Source organism: Podarcis cretensis (genome assembly GCF_951804945.1).
Source record: "Podarcis cretensis genome assembly, chromosome: 8".
In the NCBI taxonomy this organism is placed as follows: domain Eukaryota; kingdom Metazoa; phylum Chordata; class Lepidosauria; order Squamata; family Lacertidae; genus Podarcis; species Podarcis cretensis.
The window spans coordinates 35,785,051-35,808,706 of NC_137177.1; the positions used below are offsets into that span (position 1 = coordinate 35,785,051).

At 46.5% G+C, this 23,656-nt stretch overlaps 2 protein-coding genes and 2 long non-coding RNA genes across 5 annotated transcripts; 2 read left to right on the forward strand and 2 right to left on the reverse strand.

The window, feature by feature from the left end:
• The first annotated feature begins 1,014 nt into the window (after positions 1-1,014).
• Positions 1,015-13,859, forward strand: DCDC2B (doublecortin domain containing 2B). Of its 2 annotated transcripts, none has more exons than XM_079986591.1 (11): positions 1,015-1,470; positions 5,253-5,310; positions 6,672-6,748; positions 7,365-7,496; positions 8,540-8,686; positions 9,130-9,169; positions 9,790-9,858; positions 11,360-11,537; positions 12,524-12,627; positions 13,086-13,148; positions 13,583-13,859. In XM_079986591.1, exons 1-11 carry the CDS (start codon positions 1,193-1,195, stop codon positions 13,583-13,585), a joined length of 1,149 nt encoding a protein of 382 aa, XP_079842717.1. In that variant the 5' UTR covers positions 1,015-1,192; the 3' UTR covers positions 13,586-13,859. The 2 variants fall into 2 exon arrangements, with proteins under 2 accessions (XP_079842717.1, XP_079842716.1); XM_079986590.1 differs by having other exon boundaries at positions 1,027-1,470; positions 13,586-13,859.
• On the reverse strand, positions 8,693-11,380 carry LOC307221873. Its single transcript, XR_013841576.1, has 3 exons — positions 11,248-11,380; positions 9,756-9,925; positions 8,693-8,830 (listed from the first exon to the last, which is right to left on the reverse strand). It is a non-coding gene; the product is annotated as an uncharacterized lncRNA (long non-coding RNA).
• Positions 13,860-15,155: 1,296 nt separating the features above from the next.
• On the reverse strand, positions 15,156-19,018 carry LOC307221872. The gene is made up of 2 exons (XR_013841575.1): positions 18,806-19,018; positions 15,156-17,715 (listed from the first exon to the last, which is right to left on the reverse strand). It is a non-coding gene; the product is annotated as an uncharacterized lncRNA (long non-coding RNA).
• A 71-nt stretch (positions 19,019-19,089) lies between these two features.
• On the forward strand, positions 19,090-22,964 carry LOC307222589 (IQ domain-containing protein C-like). The gene is made up of 5 exons (XM_079987984.1): positions 19,090-19,379; positions 20,016-20,159; positions 20,347-20,659; positions 20,923-21,041; positions 21,562-22,964. The coding sequence occupies exons 1-5, from the start codon at positions 19,305-19,307 to the stop codon at positions 21,598-21,600; spliced, it is 690 nt and encodes a 229-aa protein (XP_079844110.1). The 5' UTR covers positions 19,090-19,304; the 3' UTR covers positions 21,601-22,964.
• Positions 22,965-23,656: the final 692 nt, after the last annotated feature.

Here is a 23,656-nt window from a genome sequence, read left to right on the forward strand (position 1 = left end):
ATCCCACAAAAAGCTTGGATTATCCCAGACTTATGCACCCAGTACTCCGGAGGAGTGTCCCCTGCCTAGTACCAAACCATCACTTCTGCCCCAATGCTGCTTTCTGTGGGTACAAGCAAGATGCTGTACACAAGTGGGCCTGCTGTGGTCAGATTTACCCACATCCTTTGCAAGGCTTATGGCTATGTTTTCCCCCCTGAGAAGTGTTAAGATTCTGGAGAATCTGGATTCTGCCCCTTGTGCCACTATCTGCATTTTTTTCTGTTCTTGTACTGAATTGCAGAATACAAACCATCCGTGATCATCAGAGGTGGCAGCCACATTTCCTACCTGGCTGGACAGCAATGCCCAGTGCAGGGAGATGGTTATGGAGCACCAGGTTCTGTGAATATTCACAGAATATTCTCCAAGAAACAATCGGCTCTGCATCACAGGAGTTATAACACGGCTGTTTGGGACTGTAGTACTTAGTCCTGCCAGGGTGTATAGAGCTTGCTTTGACAAATAAGCAGCCCAGGGGCAAGTCCTGTGGCTTCAGTGAGTAGGCAACACATTCGACCTCTTTTTTTCCATCTGTAAATTGGAATTAACAATGGACTACCTTGCTGAGTTGTTAGGTAGGCAAGCACAGGAAGGATTGCAAATTCCTTTGCAAAATAAATGTATTGCCTATAGTGTGAAAATATACGTTCCCAAGCTGTGTCCACCAGTGGCATCACTTCTCAACATAAGTGAGAAGGGCCTGGAAGACTCGTTTATAATCCTAGGTGGGAGGAAAATCCTAGGTGGGAGGAACTCTGCACATGCCCATGTTGCGGGCCTGAGAACTAGATAGGTTCTGAAGTCAAAGGAAGGAACCTGGACTGTGAATGTTGTTCAAGGGAGGATCGGTGTCCATGGCAAGCCAAAAGTGTCTCACTCGCTTCCTCCCTCCCTCTCGCTCTTGATGTGGCTCAGCTTCCTGGCCTGACAAGGATATTTCCTCCTCCCCTGCTGAGCTGGCAGCTATGGAAACGGCAAGCCTTGCTCTCTCAGAACAGACCTTGGCAAAGAGGCCCTGCTCAGACTGGAAGGGTTTGCAGTGGTGGGAGCTCACTAGGATTGCCCCCCGCCCCCATTGCTCCGCTTTCCAACTTTGGCCAAGGGGATTTGCAAGATAAGCAACCTGCTGGTACCTACAGGCCAGAGGGACATGAGCTCAGGGACAGTGGCAGTGGCCCCTGTGGCCAAGAACGTGATGGTGTATCGCAACGGGGACCCCTTCTTCCACGGCAGGAAGTTCGTGGTGAGCCACCGGCGGTTCCTGACCTTTGAGGCCTTTTTGAACGAGGTGACCAGCACAATCCACGCCCCCACGGCCATCAGAAGCATCTACACCCCCCGGCACGGTCATCGGGTCTCCGACCTGGGCGAGCTGCAGAATGGGTGCCAGTACGTTGCAGGAGGCTTTGAGAGATTCAAGAGACTGGAGTGAGTAGGCACTTGGAGGCTGGCTGTGCTGCCTGCCCTACTGATGGCAGCAAAATATCTGCCCCCCTCCCCAACCCCAAATAATCCCAGGCTCTCTGCAGAAAAGCAGCTCCACCGACTGTGAACCTGTTAGCTATGTTGACAGGCAGGGACGGATGAAGTCAGGTATGAGGGCATTGATTTCCTACCAAAAATGAGGGTGTCTTCTCACCTGGGGCACTGCAGGATGCCACATTTTTATTTGAAAGTAGCTGCTGGTGTGTGTGTGTGGGGGGGGAACTGCGCAGAGGGGAGTTAGGCTTTCAGCACAGCTGTCCTGCACCATTTCCGCAGATAAAAACTGTCCTCCCAAGCTGCAGTTAGCTCTGTAGGGAAACATGTGCTGGTTCAATGTGCACGTTTTCTGCTGTTGAGCAAATAACAGGATTGGGGGGGGGGGGGAGGTCATTTAAACCTGAAAGACCATGCCAAACAGAGTTAACCCTTTCTCCCATATGCTGTCCCTGATCCTATCCAATGTTTTTGTTTTCACATACAGCCGCCTCGTGGCTGTGAGCGTTTTAGGAATAGGTTTGGGAGGTGACTAGAAATAGACACTGAATCTCGCTGTGTCTGGCAAGTCCTCTTATAAGAAAACTCAGAGAGCTCCCTCTGCTGGCACGTGGTATTTTATTTGTTTATTTATTAAATTTCCATGCTGCCCTATAGCCGTAGATGTCAGGGCCGTTCACATCATAAAATTCTCATATAAAAACACACACAAAATACATAATAAGCATAAGAACAAAGACAACCCAATAATGCCCCCTCCCACCACACATTAAAAGGGCATCGGATGTTATTCCGCCCAAGGCCTGGTTGAAGAGGAACATTTTCTTTGGGCACCTAAGTGTATAATGAAGGCACCAACGGAACCTCTCTGGGGTAAGCATTCCACAAACACGGAGCCACTGCAGAAAAGGCCCATTTTCGTGCTGCCACCCTCCGGCCTCCTTGCGGTAGGATCTCCTACATGAGTCCTGATGGCATGAGTGGAAGTTAAGAGCATAAGCAGAGCCCACCTGCTGGATCAGGCCAGTGGCAATCTAGCCCATCACCCTTTTAACCCCCAACATTTCTCTGATGAAAATAGGGACGTCCTATTCAGTAGTAGTAGTAGTAGTAGCAGCAGTAGTAATACCCCACCCATCTGATTGGGTTGCCCCAGCCACTCTGGGTGGCTTCCAAAGTATATAAAAACTATAATAAAATATTAAACATTAAAAAACTTCCCTATTCAGGGCTGCCTTCAGATGTCTTCTAAAGTAGGGATGCCATATGTCTGGGTTTTCCTGGACACGTCTGGGAATCAGATTGTAAAAATGGTGGCCAGGCAACTAGGCCCAAAGGCCCAAAGACTGACTTGTTTTTTGGTCAACAACTTTGTCTGGATTTTCGCTCTTGGGAATATAGCAACCCCATTCTAAAGGTTGCACAGTTACTTATCTCCTTAGCTCAGGGGTCACATAACTGCATCCTCTCCCACATTTCTCTGATGAAAAGAAAAGCAGAACATTCTGGGATCAAATCAGAAACCAGGATGGTTTCTGTAAATCCAGGACTGTCCCTGGAAAATAGGGGCACTTGGAGGGTCTCTCATCCTGTTCTTACTCTGGCCCTCTGGGAAGCGCACAAGGAAGACCTGAGTGCCACAGCAACATCTCTCCCCATTTGTGATTTCCGTACCCATACAGGAGGCCCCACAATGGATTGTGTGTCCCCAGGGAGACTCCCCTCCTGGATTGTGACAGCAGCAAGTATGTGATGTCAGCCCACAAACATCACAGGCATTATCCCCAGCAAGTATTGTGTATGCGTGGGCTCCTGACATACAAAGCTGATGTGCAAGGTAACAGAACAGTCTGAATTTCAGCGCCTCTTATCCCACAGTCCGCTGGGAATACAGTCAATCTTCTGGCAGGCAACAAAGGCTGATATCTGGTGGTCAATGTTTAGTGCAGCCTTCCTCAACCTGGTGCCCTTCAGATGCTTTGGACTACAGCTCCCATCGGCCCCAGCTAACATGGCCCAAAACAGGGGTGGGTGGGTGTCCAAAGTCTGGTGGCTTTTGGAGGGTCCCAGAGAGAAGAGGTGACTCAGCCCTTTGCCTGAGACTTGTTGAGTGACTGAGGTGAAACATTGTGATTATTATTAGGAGAGAACTAGAACCTTTCTGCAAGTGCTTTTGACTTTGGAGGTCATGGCTGAGGTTTCGGAGGGACAGGGCACACAAGTCTAATGAGGCTTCTATTGAGGGGCTATATTTTGCTAGAAATAATGGGGGGGGGCATGTTGGACTTAATATTTCTAGAAATGTTTCTCATTTTTTTAGATAAGTGGTTCTTCTTGTCTGTACAGTCTTCTAGGTGCTGTGTGGAGGGTTGGTGAAGTCACCTGTAAGCAATCTTGCTTGGGGAGGCTTTTCCTCTTGTGATTTGGCTGCCTTTGCTTGCTGATTTGATGGTAGCATTTATTGCACTCCATGAAATAAGGACCCCAGCTTGATTACTGCCATTAACCAGAAGAGGGCATCCCTTGCTTTTGACTTTCAGATGTCTCTTGAAGACCTTTTTATGTCAACAGGCCTGTTCAGTTGTTTAAATTTTTAAAAAGACGAGCCAGTCAATTATTATGATTGTTTTGTACTGTTTTGAGGCACTTTACAGGTGTGTGTGTGTGTGCGCGCACATTGTTGTACATTGCCTTAATATATTTTATGGGAGTAGGCAGTTTATAAATATTTTAAAGAAATAAATATTTTGTTTTAACATGCAGTTTCCCACTTTGGGGGCCTTTGGGCCAAAAAAGTGTATAATTTGTAGTTGTTATAATATCCTGGATTAGGACCCTAGTCTTTATTTGCTCCTCAAGAGCGTTGGGGGATTTTAATGGTCGTTGACAGTTAGGGATGTTAGCAGAAGAGAAAGGTAGGTGTGAGACAGACAGAGGCAGCATTTTGGAGGGCTGTTACAGTACGAAGTTGGGGGTCGTTTCTGGCTTTTGTAAACCATAGTGTCTCTGGCTTTGGTTGCCTCCAAAGAGTCACTATTTTCTGGGAGAGGGGCGGGATTCAAGGGAACACCATAACTTTAGGTTTGCACAACAATTAACGTTGTTCACCACTGCTGTTCAGGCTGCACAGGAAACAAAATTGGTTCTAGAAATTTGTTCTGATTGTGCAGATAAAATATAATGGATAGAATTCCACAGGATGTGATATTAGTGTGTGAAAACAATCAAGCACCAATGATCCCCAGGCATGTACCTCCAGATGATGGAGATGTCAGGCGCCATCCTGACTCCCTGGCATCTTCATTTGTTCACAAGTGGCCGATAGTCAGGTTCACAATGTGCCTGGCTCTTGGCTAATTTCGAACACTGGCAATAAAGCAGCAGCAGCAGCAATGGCCATGGTGCTGCTGGTGCCTGCTTACTTGCTCACCCCTGCAAGTCCTGGAGGGCACCCCTGCTATACTGCAGCACTTTGTTGCAGATCCAAATAGTTTTTTTAATTAATCACCCAAATGTTGCTGTTTATAAAGATCACATTGGCTTCGTCATGGGACATTAATTCCACCAAACAAGAAGCTGTAAAGCTAAATTACATGTCCAATCCATAGCAGAGGAGAATGAGACTTGGCAACAGTAGACTTAACCAGACCCAATCAGTGAGCCAGACTTGAGCTGGGATTTGACCTCTGCTTGCACACCCTGTTCATTTTCTTCCCTCACTGCTTTGACAGCTACCTAAACCCTGAAATGAAGCAGCTCAATGGGAACCAGAAGAAAGACAGAGTGCAGGTGAGTTCAAGAGCGGGGCAGGGAAAGGCCTCGGCTGTTAGTAAACAGCTGATGCGGCTTTAAAGGATGAGCAGTCTAAAGTGGTTTTCACACACACAAAAATACTTTTATTGGCGCATTAGGCACTGTGGAAGCAAAAGAATAAGCTTTGCCTTCAGGCTTACAGTCTGGAAAAGTTACTCTCTCTGCTTGGCCCACCCACTCCAATATAGTCCAGTCTCTCAGAAGCCAATGCAGTGAAGCAAACCTGCAAGAGGGCTCTGAACTGCTGTTTCCATGTTTTTAGGCTCAGTAGAAAGCAGCTTTAAGTGATTTTAAATGTTTGGTGTTTTATTATGCTTTTATATTTGTTGGAAACCACTCAGAATGGCTGAGGTAACCGGTCAGATGGGTGGGGGTACAAATAGTAGTAGTAGTAGTAATAATAATAATAAATGTGTGTGTTTGTACACAAATTGCAATGCCTGGTGGCTGATGCAAGTAAGTTATTCACCCACCCACCCACCCACTGATTTTTCTCTTAAATATAGCAACAAGACCTTGAACTATCTATCACTGTTGTGATTCTACTTAGGTCGAAAGGCAAGCAGTGCAGGGGTACAGAATGGTCCACTCATTGAAGATGGTGATATGCATTATATAGGTTAACCTCTGAAGAGTAAATCTGCGGAGGAAGGTCTGAATCTTCCTCAGGCTGAGTGGAACCCCTTGAGTTAGTCCCATCCACCTTACAAGACTAAAAATCATACAATTGGAAGGGAACCACGTGGGTCATCTAGTCCAACCCCCTTTAATGCAGGAATCTTTTGCCCAGTGTGGGGCTTGAACCCATGACCCTGAGATCAAGAGTTTCATGCTCTACCAACTGAGTTGTGTATATATACAGTAAAGCTTTAGTCACCGTAGCAGCAAGATGTGCACTCAGCAAGCTATTGTGAAGGCTTCTTTCTGTGTTGGTGACAACAGAGACCTTGTCTTAGCAGTGCCTCTTAGGAACAGGCCTGCCAAGGCCACAGTGACTCACTGCTGTGTGCCATAGTTCTGGGCTTAGCGGGGAGGGCAGCAGCCCATTAACCTGTTGTTGGCTGTCTGGTTTCAAATTCCGAGTTTGAACTCTAGAATGCATAAACCTGTCAGGCTTTCCTGGGCTGCCTCTGTCTTCTGAGTCACCCCATGTCCGTCGCTTGTCAGACTTGGTCCTCCCTCCCCTCTTCTGGTCTTCCAAAAATCAGATTGTAAGGTTGCTGGGGTAGAGACCCCTGTTGGTCTCTCTTTTCTGTTTATGCTTATCTGCAGAGCACCAAGAGCACGGCTGGAGATCTCCTGTTGTCAATAACAATTTTGGTGTTTCTGGTCTTCAGAGCTACCCAGTTATTCCCCAGAAGATGCCTGTTTCGACACAGTGGAGGAAGCAGGCAAACTTGCCCTGCATTATACAGTGAGTGACTCCCTGGCTGCTTCTGACAATTTCCCCTTTGGAGCAGTAGAGAAAGCAAATGTTCTTTGGACAGTGGTGGTGGGGGGAGTGCAGGGATTATTAGGAAAGGGTCTGAAGGCAGAACATGCCCCGTCCCTCACTCCAGGCCTGATTCAAGCCATGTTTCTTGACTGTTATAGGGGTAAACGTCTTGGCACAAGGGCTTCGTGCTGCTTTTAGCTGGTGTGTGGTTAGCAAAAATGTATAAACCTGAATTGAGTACCTGTTGGGTGCAAGGCGGCTTGGAGGTTCCTGAAGCAACAGTGGCATTAAGTGTCTTGTTGTATGTAGTTGGTGGATTTGGTGGTCGTCATTGTATATACCATCAGTGTATACCATTCATACACTGGTTCATTTTGGTCAGCATTGTCTACAGTGACTGGCGGTGGTTCTCCAACATTTCAGGCCAGGTTCTCTCCCAGCCCTACCAGGTGCCACTGGGGTTTCAACTGGGACCTTCCATATGCAACCATGCCACAGAGCCACGCCCCTTCCCAAAGGAATGGAGAGCTTACACATACAGGCAACTATAGAAATCATGCCCTATGCAGCCTGTCCCTTTGCTTCTCTGTTGAAGTGTTTTTCGCAACGGGGACCTGCTAAGCCCCCCCTTCCGCCTGATCCTCAACAAGAGCACCCTGCAAGAGTGGAGTGCCGTCCTGTCCATCTTGTCAGTCAAGGCGAACCTGCGGACTGGGGCTGTTAGAAGGTGAGTACTTTGAACAAGCTCCACCCCTTTTGCCTGCCTTTCGCTTTCCAACAACGAGATTCTTTGGGAAATGGACCCAAAGGTTTTTGTCTCCTAGGAGGCACCTCTATGTGGGATTTATTGAATTCTGGAACACTGGCTATTTATGTGTTGTTTAGTGCCAAAATAGACTATTAAGTAGTTTACAAGTAGAAAAACCAGCTCAGTCATGAAGCTCACTGGGCAGCCTTCGGCCAGTTACTCTCTGCCCAACCCACCTCACAGGGTTGTTATAAGGATAAAATGGGGAAGAATCCCGCCTTGAGCTTGAAGGAGAAGTGGGGTATAAATGCCATAAATAAATAAAAGTAATTGGACTTGCTAGATTCTTCCTCTGAAAGTGCCCATTCCTAGGAATATGTGCAACAAGGTTTGTTGACTGGGGGTTACAAGCAACCACATGGTCTGTAGGAAGAGATCTGCATTCTGTTTCATATTGGCATCACTGTCATGGTTTTCCTCCCAAGGAATTTAGGGAACTGTAATTTGGCAATTCTGCTCAAAGTCCCAAGCTGTCAACACAGTTCCCAAGGGAAGACAGTGACATTTAAAGCCACATTGTTTTGTACAGTAGGTTTAATGTTGGAATAGAATACCAATTCTTTATTATTATTATTATTATTATTATTATTATTATTATTATTATTATTATTATTATTTAATATTTTACAGTAATGCAGAAAGGTGCAAAGTTTGTTCTCAAGGCTTTGTAAGCATTTTGGTTTGCTAGTTTCACTTCAGATTTATAGTGAAGTTTCAGAAACTACTTTATACTGAGGCGGACCATTAACCCATCTGACTCAGTATTGCCCACACTAACTGGCAGTGGTTTTCCAGGGTTCTCTCCCATGCAAAGGTTGTTTTCTGCATGCGAAGCAGGTGCTACACCACTGAGCTATGGTCCTTCTCCATTCAAATACAGAACTTTCTCTCCATCCTCAATCTCATTCCCAGTATAGATTTCCCTGCCTGTTATAGATACTTGCTTTTCTGTTTCTGGCCAGGCTCTGCAAGCTCAATGGTGATGCCGTTTCCACGGGTGAAGATCTGGTGAGCGGCAACTACTACGTTGCAGTGGGCCTGGAGAAGTACAAAGACCTGCCCTACTTCGAATTGCTGGTGCCCCCAAAGATAACACACCAGCCAATTCGGTAGGTGGCTGAAGTCAGTGGGGGCCAGTTCAATTGCCACTCCTTAGATGGCCATAAGTCCGTAAACACCAGCCCCTCCCACTCCTTCGTGGTTGTGTTCATGCTGCTAAAACTTGTTCAGTCCCTCTTGTTCCAAACATAGCCCTTTAAAACAAAATAAAAATCAATCATGATCCTATTTGTAGGCCGCTTTTCTACAAAACAAATAATGCTCTTACAACCAAGGAAACAGGAATGCATTTCAAAATCAAAAAGTGCAAAAACAATGTCCTAATTACATAGTAAAACAACACAATAGCAGATATAACAACGTACCAAAGGCAACTTTTTAGCACTATAAGAATTATTATTTTAAAATAAATCTTACCTGTCCAGACCCTCTTTCCCTAACTAAATTTATCCAGGTGTGGGCCGCAGTGAATTTCCTGCTTCTATGATTACAGGGACCACTCAAATAGCAGACGAATGAGCCACAATCGAGGGGTAAGTTTTGCTGACTTCCCCAGGGATGGTGCTGACCAGGGATTCTGCTGGTTGAAGGGGCAAGGGTGGGGACAGGACTTCCAGATGGGTTGGTGTGTCATATGGTGGGTTTGGTGGTGCTCATGCAGAATGGCCAGCCCATGTTTTTTCTCAGATATTTTATGAGAAAAATATTTTATTCTAGATTTTCCCTTTCTGAGAAAAATCCATTTTTTAAAAAAAAGGGTTTCCAGTGACCATTGGGTAGCACCCAAGGAGTTGTTAGATTCTTCAAAAATAGTGTGATTTCTGCAAAACGCTTGCTTCCCTGTGTGATGTATTGGGCTGGTCCACCCTCATTTCATCAAATAAAAGAGATCACAGGGAAGCTAAAATCTCACATTGCTAAATCTCAGTGCATAGGATTTCCTGATGTTGTGCCACAAAAGTCTGCCCTTTCCATTGCCACGGCTCAAAACCCAATTGAAATGTAGAGATAGGCTTTGGTTCCTCTACTCGGAATTCCAGCCCTCTGGGTCTGCCTGTCTTTTTAAAATGAAGCAGCCTTGGGTTAAGTTAACAATTAATTTGATTTATTCACAATTACCCTGGTGGGAATTTTATATCTTCTTTTTTTCCAGTTAGCTAAGCTCCACCTGGCTCCGCTAGAGGGGTCCAGTGACTCAGCACTCCTTGAACCGCCACAACAGGTAGAGAAACACAAACAGCAGCTCTGGGGAAATGGGGGCTTCTCCTCATGCTTCTCTTTCGTGTTGACTGAAAAAGGGAGCTTGTGATTACATGGTCATCAGTAAAAGTGCACAAATAATATTACTGCAAAGAACTTAACAAAGGCCCCATAAGGTTTGTGCAGCCTTAAAAATTCATTGATGTCATATTTTTAAAAACATGTTTTTATTGTATGTATCTCTCCCTTCCATCATTAAATACTTCTATCTGCCCCCCCCCCCGAAAAGCAAATGGTGGCTCTTAATATGCCATTTGGGACAAATGTTTGAACCATTTAAGACAGGGGTGAGCAATCTCCAGACTTCAGGCCAGATTTGGCCCTGTGTGGGTTCCAGTTTGGCCTGTGAGACTGTTTTCCCCAAACTACACCCATCTTCCCCACACCTGATGTCATATAGAATAATAGATTCACAGAACTGCAGAGTTGGAAGGTGTTATAGTCCAGTCCCCTGCAATGCAGGAATCTCAACACATAGTCTTTCATCCAGTTTTAAACCATACTGGATCCTGCTTAGCTCTGCAAATGTAACATCAGGTATAGACGTAGGTAGATCATCTGCATGACCAAATTCCCTGTGGGGCACTTGATCATGGTTCATTGCCCATCAGCAGGTGAACTCAACCCATGGTTGCACAGCCAATCCCTCCAGAATGCAGCTTTACCAAGCATCGGCCTGCCCAAGCTCCTCTTGCTGCAGCCCCCAAGCAGCTAGCATCGTAATGACCCTGTGAGGGTGGGAACAGAAGGTCATCAGGCCCACTGGGCCAGGAAGACTCCACACCCCGATTTGAGATGGTGCATTTTCAAAGTGGATGAATCTCCATGAGGTTGCCATTGAGTCCACCCTCTAGAATTAGAGAGTGATGACAAATGATGGATGTGCTGAAAGCACTTGTTCTCTGGCTACCCAAGTCTGCCATTTTATTTTGTGGGGACCCTTTCCCCAAGTTTGCTTCAGCATGAGAATATGGAGTGGGAAAAGTCATCCTGTGGTGTGTCTTCCACCTTAGCAATCATTGTGTGGAAACAGCCCTGCTTCTCCCTCAAACCCGATGGCCAGCTCAAAAGTGACAAGGTAGCACACATGGTTCTCTTCCCCACTGTTATCCTCACAACTCTGGGAGGTAGGTTAGCCTGGGAAGCTATGACTGGCTCAAGGTCACCCAGTGGCCGAGTGGGGATTTGAGCCCTAGTCTCCTGGGTCCTAGTCCCACACTCTAACAACTACACCACACTAGCTTTCTTTTTTTGGTGGAAAGAGCCTAGTTGTGTCAGCAGTGAAATGTGAGTGTAGGAGCTCACAAGTGACAGCCATGGCAACTTGTGTGATTGTGAAGAAACATCTCACCTGAGCATCAGCACTCATAAATGTGGAGGTGGTGGGGCTCCCAGCTCAAATAAGGCACCACTCCTAGAAATAAATTTCTCCTGAGAATGATAAAATTGTCTCACACTTGCAGCTGAACCTTCGGAGAGTGCAGTCCACAGGGATTGTGCAGAAGGAGAGCAGCCAGAATCTTTCCGCGGTGACGCGGAAAGGCAGGAAGCACCTGCGCAAGGAGCCAGACTCCATCTTCCACGCCAAGCCAGGCCAGGCCGGGCGTATCAGGAGGAACTCAAACCAGAATTCTGACCAAGGTAAAAAGGAAAAGGAGGTTTTCTTGCTTGGAATGTCTGTCAGCTAAGCCAGCCCCACCAGACCTCCTCCTCTTCCTCCCCTCAACTGTCATCCTGGGGGCAGCCATTCTCTCAGGCTGCCTCAGGGGGAGAGATGGGAAGCAACAGGGCTAATGTAATCAGCTTTGCTGGAGGATCATTTCCATCAGGCCCCACCTGCCCCTGAATTCTGCCAGCTGGTCAATATAGGAACTGCTGTGTAGTGCCTGAGTTTTTTATTTCCCTCTCCCCTCCCTGTTCCTTTTCCCTTGCGTGCTGTGTGAATTTTTAGCTGATAAGCCTGTCTTGTTTTGATTGCATGTAAGCCACTCTGGGAGCCTTTTGGGCTGAAGAGCAGAGTACAAATGTTATTAATGAATGAATGTTGCACATAACACAAAGATAGCCTCATTGGTCATTAAGAAACAAAACTCAAATCCCTATGAGGGGCAGTGTATTCATTTAGGCCAACCAAATGTCTTTATTGGTTGGTTTAATATGGATTGTAGTATCCTTAATACAGTAGTAATAAAGATGGTAGAATTCACATAAAGCCCAACCGCATGTAGTATGACCTGTGAAGGTTGTGGAAGGTCTCAGGTTGAGCCAGCTTGATTTAAATTTAGGCAGTGCCCCCTGAAGGTTCCGTCTTCCTGTCTTCCATGAATTTGTCCTTAGCTGGTGGCAAGAACTGTGTTTTGGCGTAGTGAATCCCATCCATCATGTGTGAGAGATGTTGAAAACTTCTCTGGAATATGACGTAGCTGTGTTATTCAGAAGTACCTCTTGGGTGAAATGAAAGGGTGCTCCTAATTTAAAGGGGAAAGGTCATAGGATTCCCCCAAAGTGAAGAAGACTTCAGACTTGCAGGCCATTTGGGTAGGCTGCCTTTGCAATCCCATTTCCTCTGGTAAGGATGCCCCAGGATACGAAATAATGTTTTCTCAAAATGTCTTATTTTCCTACAGATGAAGGAAGTGTTTACAAAATAAAAGGTGTAAGGGAAGAGATACAGAATGCCCAGGAAATCAGAGATGATGAAAACACGCAGGTGGAATTGCCTCTTGACCAGGTATGAGGGGGTTATGTGGGCCTCTCTTTAGGTCAACATCTTCTGGATTGATTTTATGAATGGAAACTCTCACCACCGCAAAGAATCCCAGTGGGTGACGAAACTTCAGCAGGAAGAATTCACTCTCAAAATGTGTCTAGGGGAGGAGTTATGGAGAACTCTGAATATTGGGTTGGAGTCTCTTTGCCTTTACATTGACTCGAAAGCTGAAAGCTTTTTTAGATCTCCATCCTCACACAAGGAGCCTGTTGTTAAATTTTACATTCCAATTGTGGCCATGATTCTAAAAAGCAGCTGGCTTTGTGGCTGTGGCCAACTTACTGTACAGCCCTCTACACAGAAGCAAGTCCCATTTTCTTCACTGGGACTTACTGCTGTATGGAGCAACAAAGCACTTCTCCAGCTGTGTGTTGTGAATCCTCTTGGGCCTCTTCAATTTTATCTCCCCTTTTTTCCAGAAAGCTGCAGAGACTGTAGAAGAGGAAGTTGTGCCCAAAAGTGAAGCTTTGCAACGCAGGAAGGTAAAGTAGCCGTCTCATAGAAATGTGCATATTGTCTACAGCACCTTTCACAGAAAAAAACGTATCCATAGTTTAACCCCTTCACCTTAGAAAAGGTGGTTAATCACAAAATATCATTTATTCTTGCATGTGTTACCTTTTTCTAAGACAGGGGTGGGGTACATCAGTGGCCCTCCACATCTTGCAGGACTCCCAAGTCTCACTGTCCCCTGCAGGCAGCATGGCCCAATGGTCAGGGATGATGGGAGTTGTAGTCCAGCAACACCTGGGACACCACAAGTCCCCCATCCCTGTTCTCTTCCTACAGCCCTCCTACTCCAGCAGTTGCACCCCAGTTCAACCTTCCTTCCAAAGCCCTCTAGATGCTTATTTCAATGTTTTTTGGAGACAGCACTAGCCTTGTTTTTTTAATTTCTAATTCTTTATGCATCAAGTAGGTTGAGAATACTGACAAACTACAGAAGGCCCACACAATTCAGAGTTCTGCTGGTGACTCACAGGAAGAAGTGACAAGAAAGCCTCCTTTCCATCCGGCTTGAAGAAACTTTGTTTCACCTGAGAAAAGACTGTGGTAACACAAAGAACCAGCAAGGCTTTTCCTAGATATGCGTGTGTGTGAGATCCTTAAACAACCACATGCTGGTTTTGTGCAATCTTTGACTCAAATGCTTATCTTATGGATGTTCTTACAATAAAGATGTAGCATTGGAATGCTCTCTACTTTGGAATGTACATCTGAGGATCACTTCACAGAGGTGGGCTGTGGTGGTGGGATCCAGGAGGCAGAAAGGGGCGCAGACCTCAATGGGACTGTGTGAGACAACTGATACTTGCTAGTTTAATACAGTGACACACACACAAATATGGGAATGGGTAAACAGGTCAGTTAACAAAATAAAAAAATTCCTTCCAGTAGAGACCAACTAAGTTTGTTATTGGTATGAGCTTTCATGTGCATGCACACTTCTTGAGATACACTGAAACAGAAGTCACCAGACCCTTATATATAGTGAGAGGGTGGGGAGGGGTATTACTCAGAAGGGTGGTGGGAATGGGTGATTAGCTGATAGGTGTGGTAAACCTGTTGATGACTGGTAACGACTGCAATTCCCACCACCCTTCTGAGTAATACCCCTCCCCACCCTCTCACTATATATAAGGGTCTGGAGACTTGTTTCAGTGTATCTCAAGAAGTGTGCATGCACACGAAAGCTCATACCAATAACTTAGTTGGTCTCTAAGGTGCTACTGTAAGGATTTTTTGTTTGTTTGTTTCGACTACGGCAGACCAACACGGCTACCTACCTGTAACCACGACAGTTAACATCAACCAGGGGTGTGCAAGAGAAAGTGTGCATGCATTCACTTCACTTTTCCAAGGGATTTGTGCAAAAGTTGGGTCCAGTAGAATTAATCTGAGCCTTGAGAGCACATCGTGCGGGAAACGGGTGTCCAACTGCCTCCTTCAGTTCTAAGTGCTTTTCAAGGGAGAAGGTAGTAAGGAACCTCATCATCTCATGATCAAGGGGGCAGTAAGCCAGGAGTTCGGGGCTTTACGTGGGCTGGGAGACATCATTGTGGCAGTGCAAGTCAGACTGGCAAACTGTGTCTTAAAATAATTTTTTCTCAATTCTTGTTCATACTATAACCACATTTGCTATAAAATTGATTCAGACCCAGATTTGGGATTGAAAATGTCTTGATGGTCCTGCTAGATGGTCTACACCAGTGGAGGGTGCGTGCGAGTATATTGGCTCTCCTATAGCTTTTCAGCTTTTAATACTAATATGTTTTGAAGGGAGGGAACTGGCACTACACTTTAGTGACTTAACTGGCTGATAGCAATCCTAGGGGACTGCTGCTCTGCCCCAAGGCTCCTCTTGGCTGTGTCACCCTCCTGTGCCCTCCCCATTCATTTGCTCAGGGGCCCTTTCATTTCTTGGATGGATTTTTAAATGTCATTGTAAACTGCCTTGGGAACTAAGGCTGAGAGATGGGGCACAAATACATAATTGCAAGGCTTGATTTAAATATGAGGCAGTGTGGGGAGACAGACTGTTTAATAATGCATCTCTGTCTTCAAGCAAACTTATACATTAGCATTCACCATATACTGTCAGTACAAAACATTTATTTAGTGTCAACAGTGCGTAACACCCCTCTCAGTTCCAGACTAAGGTTGCCATATTTTGAAGAACGAAAAAGAGAACACATTTGCTAACTTCTAATTACCTCATGGTATGTCACTTTCAAATGTACTTTGTTCTTCTTTCTGATGTTGTCTGGCCCAAGCATATTTCTCTGTAGATCTTATCTTATTCAACAACTGCTTATTGCTTAAGAGATAAGCATGAAATTCCTTGCAAGTAAAGTGCTTATAATTATATTGTACTAGCAATATACTCCGCAGCGATTCCAAGGATAAGTGGCCTCTTTCTTTGCTCCACCAACTCTGCATCAAAGAAAAAATGTGTTCCATATTTGCATTATCATGTGATGCAACAGCAAAAAAAAACTGTGCAATCTTCAAAAGTTCTGAGTGGCACATGTTTTGGGAAGTCTCAAAGTACTTGGTCCACTTCTGATGTGCCTGAAGATTAATGAACCTATCATCACCTTTGTATTGATCCACAAACTTCTTGAGGTTGCAGAATTGATCAAAGCATTTCACATCATCTATGGACACATCCCTGTCCAGGAGAAATTTTATGGAAAGTTCTACCTTATCCCACTCAAGTGACTCACTAAGAGACATCCACATGAAGCATGAAAACTCTTTCATGCACTCCATCCATTTTCCCAGATATTCTATGCAGCTGTCATATAAGCTATTTACTTCTGCATAGAATTTGTTACATTCTGCACCAAGACCCTCCTTACACTTTTCTTCTAGAAGGCTCTTAACTTTGAGGGACATAAAGTTGTTGCTTTTATGTTCATTGAGCACGTTCTGAACACAAAGCAGAACTTTCAGAACCTCTACAACTGAATTATTTTCCCTTTCGAGTTCTAAAATATATGAGTGAAACATACTCATGAGAGACTGCAAGTGCAATAAATAAACCTCACTAAAAGCGTGTTCAAAAAACCTTTTTAACACTGTTGGTGGATTATTCTGCGAGAGAAAAAATGCCTTGACAGCTGGAAACACGCGAATGAGTCTATTGACGCCTGGAAATAATGACAACCACCTTGTCTTGCTATGAGATAGCAGCTTTTTGTATTCAGTATCTACAAATTCACAGTACTCCTTTAACTGCTCCGTTCGGACTGTATAGATATGAAAGTACTGGTATATCTTGAAAATGATGCTCTCAACATCAATGTCCAAAGTTTCTGCTGCCTGATGAACACAATTATTCAAAATGTGTCCTGGACATCCCACACCAATTAAAGTTTTGTTATCTAGCTCATTGTTCAACTTTGCAAACACATTTCTTCCTTCTGAATCCCATCGTATCCCTCCAAACATTGTGTTGCAGTTGTCACCTATGAATGCTATGCATTTCTTTAGCAGTCCTTTACTTTCAAGAGTTTCCTTCACGTATGACAAGATTGTATCTGCAGTTTCATTGGGTTGGCTTCGCATTTCAATTATTTTGGACTGCAAACCACCACTTTTCCAGTCAAAATACTGAATAACTATTGGAAACACCTTTACTGAACCATGGTTACTCCCATCAGTAGAAACTCCACAATAACATACGTCATTTTCTTCAATGCTTTTCAAAACATTTTCCAAACAATCGGGTGCCAAGACAGAATTTACAATTGCTTCTGTCTTGGTTTTTGCACTTGAAAACTTCCTTGCGATATTGGAATCTGGGAATGTCGTCTTCAGTAGGCCTGATGTGCACGCCATCACGTTATAACTGTTGTGGTGCTTAACAGTGTGAAAAGCAAAAGTTCCTTCAGCTGCGGTTACTTCATCTTCTAATTTGCTGCACGGTTTTATGAAAAAGTCTGTTAATTGTGCTGAGGAAGCTTCGCCTCGAATTGCTTTTTTGTGTTTTTCGGACTCCACATGTGATTGCAGGTCACGTCCTCCTTTATTTGCCACAGAGACAAATGTACCCGGTTTACATATCATGCATTCACCTTCAAAATCATCTCTACCTCTTCTAAAACAGGTATACTTCTTCTGTAGCCCAACAGAAAATTTACATTTTCTTTTCGGCATTTTGTTGTGTAGAAGCACTAAATCTCAGTTTTGCCTGAAATGTTTGAACCAGAAAGCAAAAACAGCTCTTGAAAGTAGTATGCGGAACTGAAGTTTATACAATTATCCTTTCCATGTGGGAAAATATTAGTCCAAGGTGTTATCCTGAATTTAAGGAGAATTTCAAAAGTTCATGAGGTGGTTCTGCAGACTTCAGAAGTGTTTGAAGTGGAAAAGTGACTGAGCTGGTTTTAATTCCAATTCACTTTTTAGTCAACGTTTTCCCTTTCAACCGAAGCAGACTCTGCAGGTCAACATCCAGCTACCTTTTGTCCCCCACAAGTGAGGCAACAGGTTGCAAAACATCCAGGCCTCATGTTCAGAATCCAGATCACCTAGAAGGCCAGGCTGGGAAGAAGAGACAAGACACATTGCAATCAGTGTTCCTTTCTCCAGACGTGAACACCATGTACTTGTGGACAAGGAAGCCTTAAAATAATAACATGCAACGAAATCCACGCCGATTGCGCTGGAAGCATACGCTAAAATCGGCAGCAAAAAGGGGAGGTGAGAATGTCTTACTGCAGGGTGAAACGGCGATACTATCATGGGAGGCAGGCGCAAAGGAAACCGGAGGAATTAAAACTGTCAAAAAGCACGCTCCTTGGCCCAACTAGCCGAAGAGAAGGCAGTCCTCGGTGAAAGGAGGAGTTGCAGTTGCAACCCCAAGGCATAAGAGTTACTTGGGAAAAGTCCCCGTTACGCACCGTGTGGCTTACTTCCGAGTAAACACGCAACAGGACGGCGCTGCAAACCACCAGAGGTGGCAAGCTCGGATTCGGGACCCGAGGAAAGAAAGAGGGGGCGGAGGAGGAAAAGCGCCCGTGGATCTCAGCGCCTAACCTACAGGAGTGCGCGCGCGTTTCCTGCCCTCCATAGCTGTCAACCTTCCCTTTTTTGCGGGAAATTCCCTTATTCCAGCGCTGCTTCCCGCTGCTATCCCGGATTGTTAGATATCCTGTAGACTGTCCCCGGGACAGGTGAGGCTGCTGATCCCTTATTTTCCAATCTGAAAGTTGACAGCTATGCTCCCCTCCCATTTCATAGCCAGGTAAAGTCGGGTACGACTCCCCACCCCCCGCCCCAGGTTGCCCTATCTATACTCTCCCTCCCTCGCAATCCGCCTCCAACTGCCGCCCCTCGACCAAGCTGGACCCCAACGGAACTTCAGTCCCATAATTTTTTTCCCTTGGAAGAAGAAAGGAGACGGGGGAAGGACGGAGAGGCCACATGCTCGAGGCAGGGGGGGAAGAGACGGAACTATGGGAGCCTCAGAGCCCGGCTTCTCCTCCCTCTCCCCCCCCCCACGGGACGAGCCCCGCCCCCCACACGCAAGCATTGTTTCCTTCGCCGCCTCTTCCCTCAGGCCGGTCGGCGGTGTGGAGGGAGAAGGAGGAAGCGTTGTCGTCGCCGTCGCCGCCGCCGCCGCGACTCTCACCTGCCAGCCAAGTTCCAGCAAAGCACAGCAGCTCCAGTCGGGATCCCGGATTTTGAACGCTCCTCTTTGCCGCCGTTTCTCCCCCGCCGCGCCCACAAGGCCTCGCTCTAGTCTGCCAGCCAGTTCCAAAATGGCGCGGCTCAGAGGCGCATGCGCGATGCCTTGCGAACAAACCTCGCGAGAGCTCGCCAACAGCCGCCGCGAGCAGCAGAAGAGACTTGTCTGCGGGCAGTGGGCGGGGGGCAGGTGGGCTGGAGGAGGGGCCGCGCGCGCGCGCCAGACGTTACAATTAATTTGAAAGCAAATAACGGAATTTTTTTAGTTTCCCCATTCGCCTCCGTCATCCAGCCCGGAAAACGAAGAGGGCGCCTGGACAGCGCCACTTCGCGGCCGCTCTGAGGAACTTCAGGAAAAAGGAAGAAGAAAAGAGCCCGCGCTTGTCGCGCTTCGCTGATGTCATCGAGAGACGCGGTTGCCAGGGCAGCCAACGCCGAGGAAGATGATGGAGGAGAGCGAGGAAGAGCAGCAGGAGCTAGTGCTGAGGAGGAGGAGGAAGGTGCTGGGGACGCTGCAGGTGCCGGAACCAGGATAGTGGGTGGCACTGGTTGGCATGGTGGACCTGCCACTCAAGGCAGACCTAGGGGTGCTCGTCCTCATTGTTTGGCTTCCTATCGTGGCCTCATCCCCCTGGAGACCCTGAAAAGGAGCAGCAGCCCTGGGCGGGCGGGGGGCTTGGTGAGGGTGCAAAGCAGGCGAGAGGAGCTTCTGCATGCAAAACTGGGAGCTTCTGTTAAAGAATACCCATAGGGAAAAGTTCTCAAAAGTGGTGGTGGTAGCATGTAATATATAAATACGCACACATACATATGCCTTTTGCTCCTCTTTCTTTCCTTTCCTGCCTCCAGCATCTGTTCTTTTGGGATTGGGGTCAGGAGCGCAGTATACTAGGACTGCCAACTTCCTAACTGGCCTTTCTCCTGCATCTTCCACAACAGCCTGGCAAAGATGGAGATAGAAAAAGCGTCACTATATAATTCCTGCTTGTTGGGCTGCTTTTTAAAGCCACAAGACCAGGAAGTGGGGGGACTCATGGCAACCCTAGAAGGCTGGTCTGTGTAGACTTGTCTTATTAAACCAGGCTTGAGCTAATGGCCTTTAATTCCTTCCTAATTTGTGACTGTTATTTTTTTATGATTCATTTACTTCCTAGGCTCATGTCAGGGGTTACCTGGTCAGGAAGAGATTTCAAAGCTTAAAGGGGGAATATGATAGCATCGTCAAGGAGATTGAAGGGGATCTGGATTGGCTGAAGTGGGACAGTCATTACATGCCTGTGCCGGTGTTTCTTCCAAAGGTATGGTTACTGGTTCTTTCTACTCTTGGTAGAAGCTGGCAGTGCTTATAATTTCGCTGGCTTTTAATTGCACGAGGAGGAAAGAGAAGAGGGAAATGAAAACTGGCGGCAGTAAAAGTGAGGGTGATACTTAATGTTGCAGCCATGCATTGAAAATGGTGCTCTTCTTCCTCTGCCTTAAATATAGTCTGTCCAGAAGCCAATAAAAGCCAAGGAATTAAGTGTCCAAGAGCCAGGGGCCAACAAGAACAAGTTGCATGAAAAGGAGACAGCGTTTTGTTGTCAAGAAGAGCTACTCTCCAAAAAAACCCTTTATTGCAAGATGCAATCACCAGCTGAAGTGGTGGCAGAAACTGAGGCTGAGGAACATCTTGTGGGCAGGCCCCCTGGGAATGCTTGCAGCCTGCCAGGAGAGAGTGAGGAAAGCATGTACCACAGTAGCATGTTGTCCGAATGGAGCAGCATGATCCTCAACATGGAGTCTCCAAGGCTGAGCCAAGGTAAGGCATGTGGAACAATTTGAGACTCCAAGCTCCCACCCACTGTCTTCCTTTGCTTTGCAGTACAGTTGCTGTTTTTCTCTGTTCTTCAGCATCATCACCCAACATAGTGCTTTTTGCTTATGTTGAAAAGGCAAGTCCCTGCCCCAATAAACTTACCTGGTAGTGGGGGGCAGGGCATAGGAGCCAACTGGAGGGGAGAGACAAGGGTGGCGCAGACTAAGAGTGGTTTCTTGACCTTTTGTGCACCTCTTGTTGTGCAGAGCTTCATTTCCAAAGAGTACCAGAGATGCCCCAAGCTGTGCCTGACCTCCAGCGCTACCAAAAGCACCTGGCCATGGAGCTGCTGTGGCTGCAACAAGCGATTGCCAGCCGTAAGAACGTAAGAGCTGGTCCTCAAGGAGCCATGGGGTGTCTTCTGTGCATGGGGAAGAGATGCTAGGAGAGCCAGTGCTGTGGTGCGGAGCTGTGACTTCTTGTTCACACCTTTGTAAGATGCCTACAGCACCCTCCCACCATTGAGAAAAGAGCTGGTGGGTCTGGGATGATCCCTCAGCTTTTGTTTCTTTTAATCTCAGTGGGTGGGTAAAAGGTAAAGGTAAAGGGACCCCTGACAAGTCCAGTCATGAAGGACTCTGGGGTTTCGGTGCTCATCTCGCTTTACAGGCCGAGGGAGCTGGCGTTTGTCCGCTTCCGCAGACAGTTCAGCACCAAATAGCTAAAACTGTCAAAGGCACTATCCATTGGAGTCTAATGGGGGTACTGGTGCTTATTACAATTTAATATTCATTTCAGAACCAGTGGTGGCCTAGGTGCTGTACAAAGGACAAGACTTCATCTGCAACTCATTTCCTTATTTCTTCCTTTCCTCTCTCTTTTCTCCCTCCCTCCCTTCTTCGTAGTATTTGATCCTGAAACAGAAGTTGGGGAGCCCAGAGTGACTGCTGACTTGGAGGTCTCCAGCCTATGTTCCCAGTCAAACAGAAACAGATGTAACTGCTCTTACCAGCCATCAGGGGGAAGAAAGCATTGGGGGAGCAGCTTCCACCATGACTGCAGGGAAAAGCTTGTAGTTCCCTGGAGCTGGCTACTCCACATACCCCCAGCTTTGATGTTTGTGAAAGCAACAGTGAAGATTCTCTTCCGATTTATCTGTTGTGAGTGAGGCTCAGAGCCCATTTCTACAGACTGATAGCTGGTCTACCTTGGATGAAATCTGAACTTTACATGAGCTATTAGCACCCTTTATGGTCTCTGTATTGGCTTGTTCTGCAGTCTGTTGGTTGTTGACCTTGGCTGCATGTGGATGATTTGACAGAAGGAGGTAAGTCCCAAATTGGAGGTGGAGCTTTGTGGCTTCATAGAGTTCAGCTCCCATAACTGTACTCCAGAGCTTACAAATATCACTGTGAAGTGACAGACATGGCTCTTAACCTTTGTAGAACAGGCTGCATTCAAACCACACAGTGTTTAGATGTGCATAAGCACACCCACAACCACCTCTCCATCCTCCATGGACAATTTCTAAAAAGAGTTAAATGCACACCTGTGACAGAGGGTGTAGTGCAGAGACTTGTAAGGGAAGATGGATGAAGAAAAGCTGATACTGTGGAGAACACACAAGAGGATAACAAGTGGGTGGCATCATCATGTAGGTGTCCCATAAAAAATGAGGGAACAATGTGTTAGCTCTCTGCTAAATGTGCAAAACAAGGGCTGTTGGACTCTAGGGGAACTGCAAGTGTCTAGCGTAGACAACTGCTGGATGTCTCTATTCCATTACTTATTTTGTTATCCTTTTTCTCATGTTGCACTAGGCCAAACCATGGCTTACTGGGACCAAAGAGGAACTCAAGTCCATTTTGGTCTCCCTGCTACTTGCCTTACTTTTGCTTTTGATGAGATGCTCTTTAGAAGGTGCCCCATGCAAACAGGACCTCTCTGCAGCTAGAAACTTGGATTTTCAAAGGGATAAAATGGCTATCAAGAGCACTGGTCAGGCACCCAATATCCTGGTCCCAGTCTTCTTTGGGGAGAGGAGAGATACGGTCGTGACTACTTGAAACTAAACAAACACATGCACAAGCCTGGCTAAGAACCAGTTTCCTTCAGAACCTCCAGGCTCCCAGTTTGGCAGAGCTCCAGGCAGTCCGTTCTGGCCAGAAAGAAGAGACTCTGCCTGAAGTTTTGGCTTCCTGTTTCCTTCAAGGGGATTAAGGGAGTTTCCGAACCTGTATTTTTTTTTTTTGGCAGTTTGTATATCATGGTTCCCTCCTAAAGAATAGATGTTGCTTGATAAGTGGTATGTTCTATAGCACGTGCCTTTGTTTGTCCTGCTTGTAAACCTAAAGGGACTCAAGGAGGCAGGTGACTAGAGAGAGAATGTTTAACACTGTTTGGGGTCTCATCACCCACACTTGTAGGGATCAAGACATTTGCCCCCTTTTAAGGGAACGGGAAGAAATTCACTTAGCCAGGACCTTTCAATTCTTAGCTCTGGCACAACCAGAACCTCTTAGACCAGGCTTCCTCAACCTCGGCCCTCCACATGTTTTTGGCCTACAACTCCCATGATCCCTAGCTAGCAGGACCAGTGGTCAGGGATGATGGGAATTGTAGTCTCCTAACACCTGCGGGGGACGCAGGAGGCGCTGTGGGTTAAAGCCTCAGCGCCTAGGACTTGCCGATCGAAAGGTTGGCGGTTCGAATCCCTGCGGCGGGGTGCGCTCCCGCTGCTCGGGCCCAGCGCCTGCCAACCTAGCAGTTCGAAAGCACCTCCGGGTGCAAGTAGATAAATAGGGACCGCTTACCAGCGGGAAGGTAAACGGCGTTTCCGTGTGCGGCTCTGGCTCGCCAGAGCAGCGATGTCACGCTGGCCACGTGACCCGGAAGTGTCTCCGGACAGCGCTGGCCCCTGGCCTCTTAAGTGAGATGGGCGCACAACCCCAGAGTCTGTCAAGACTGACCCGTACGGGCAGGGGTACCTTTACCTTTACC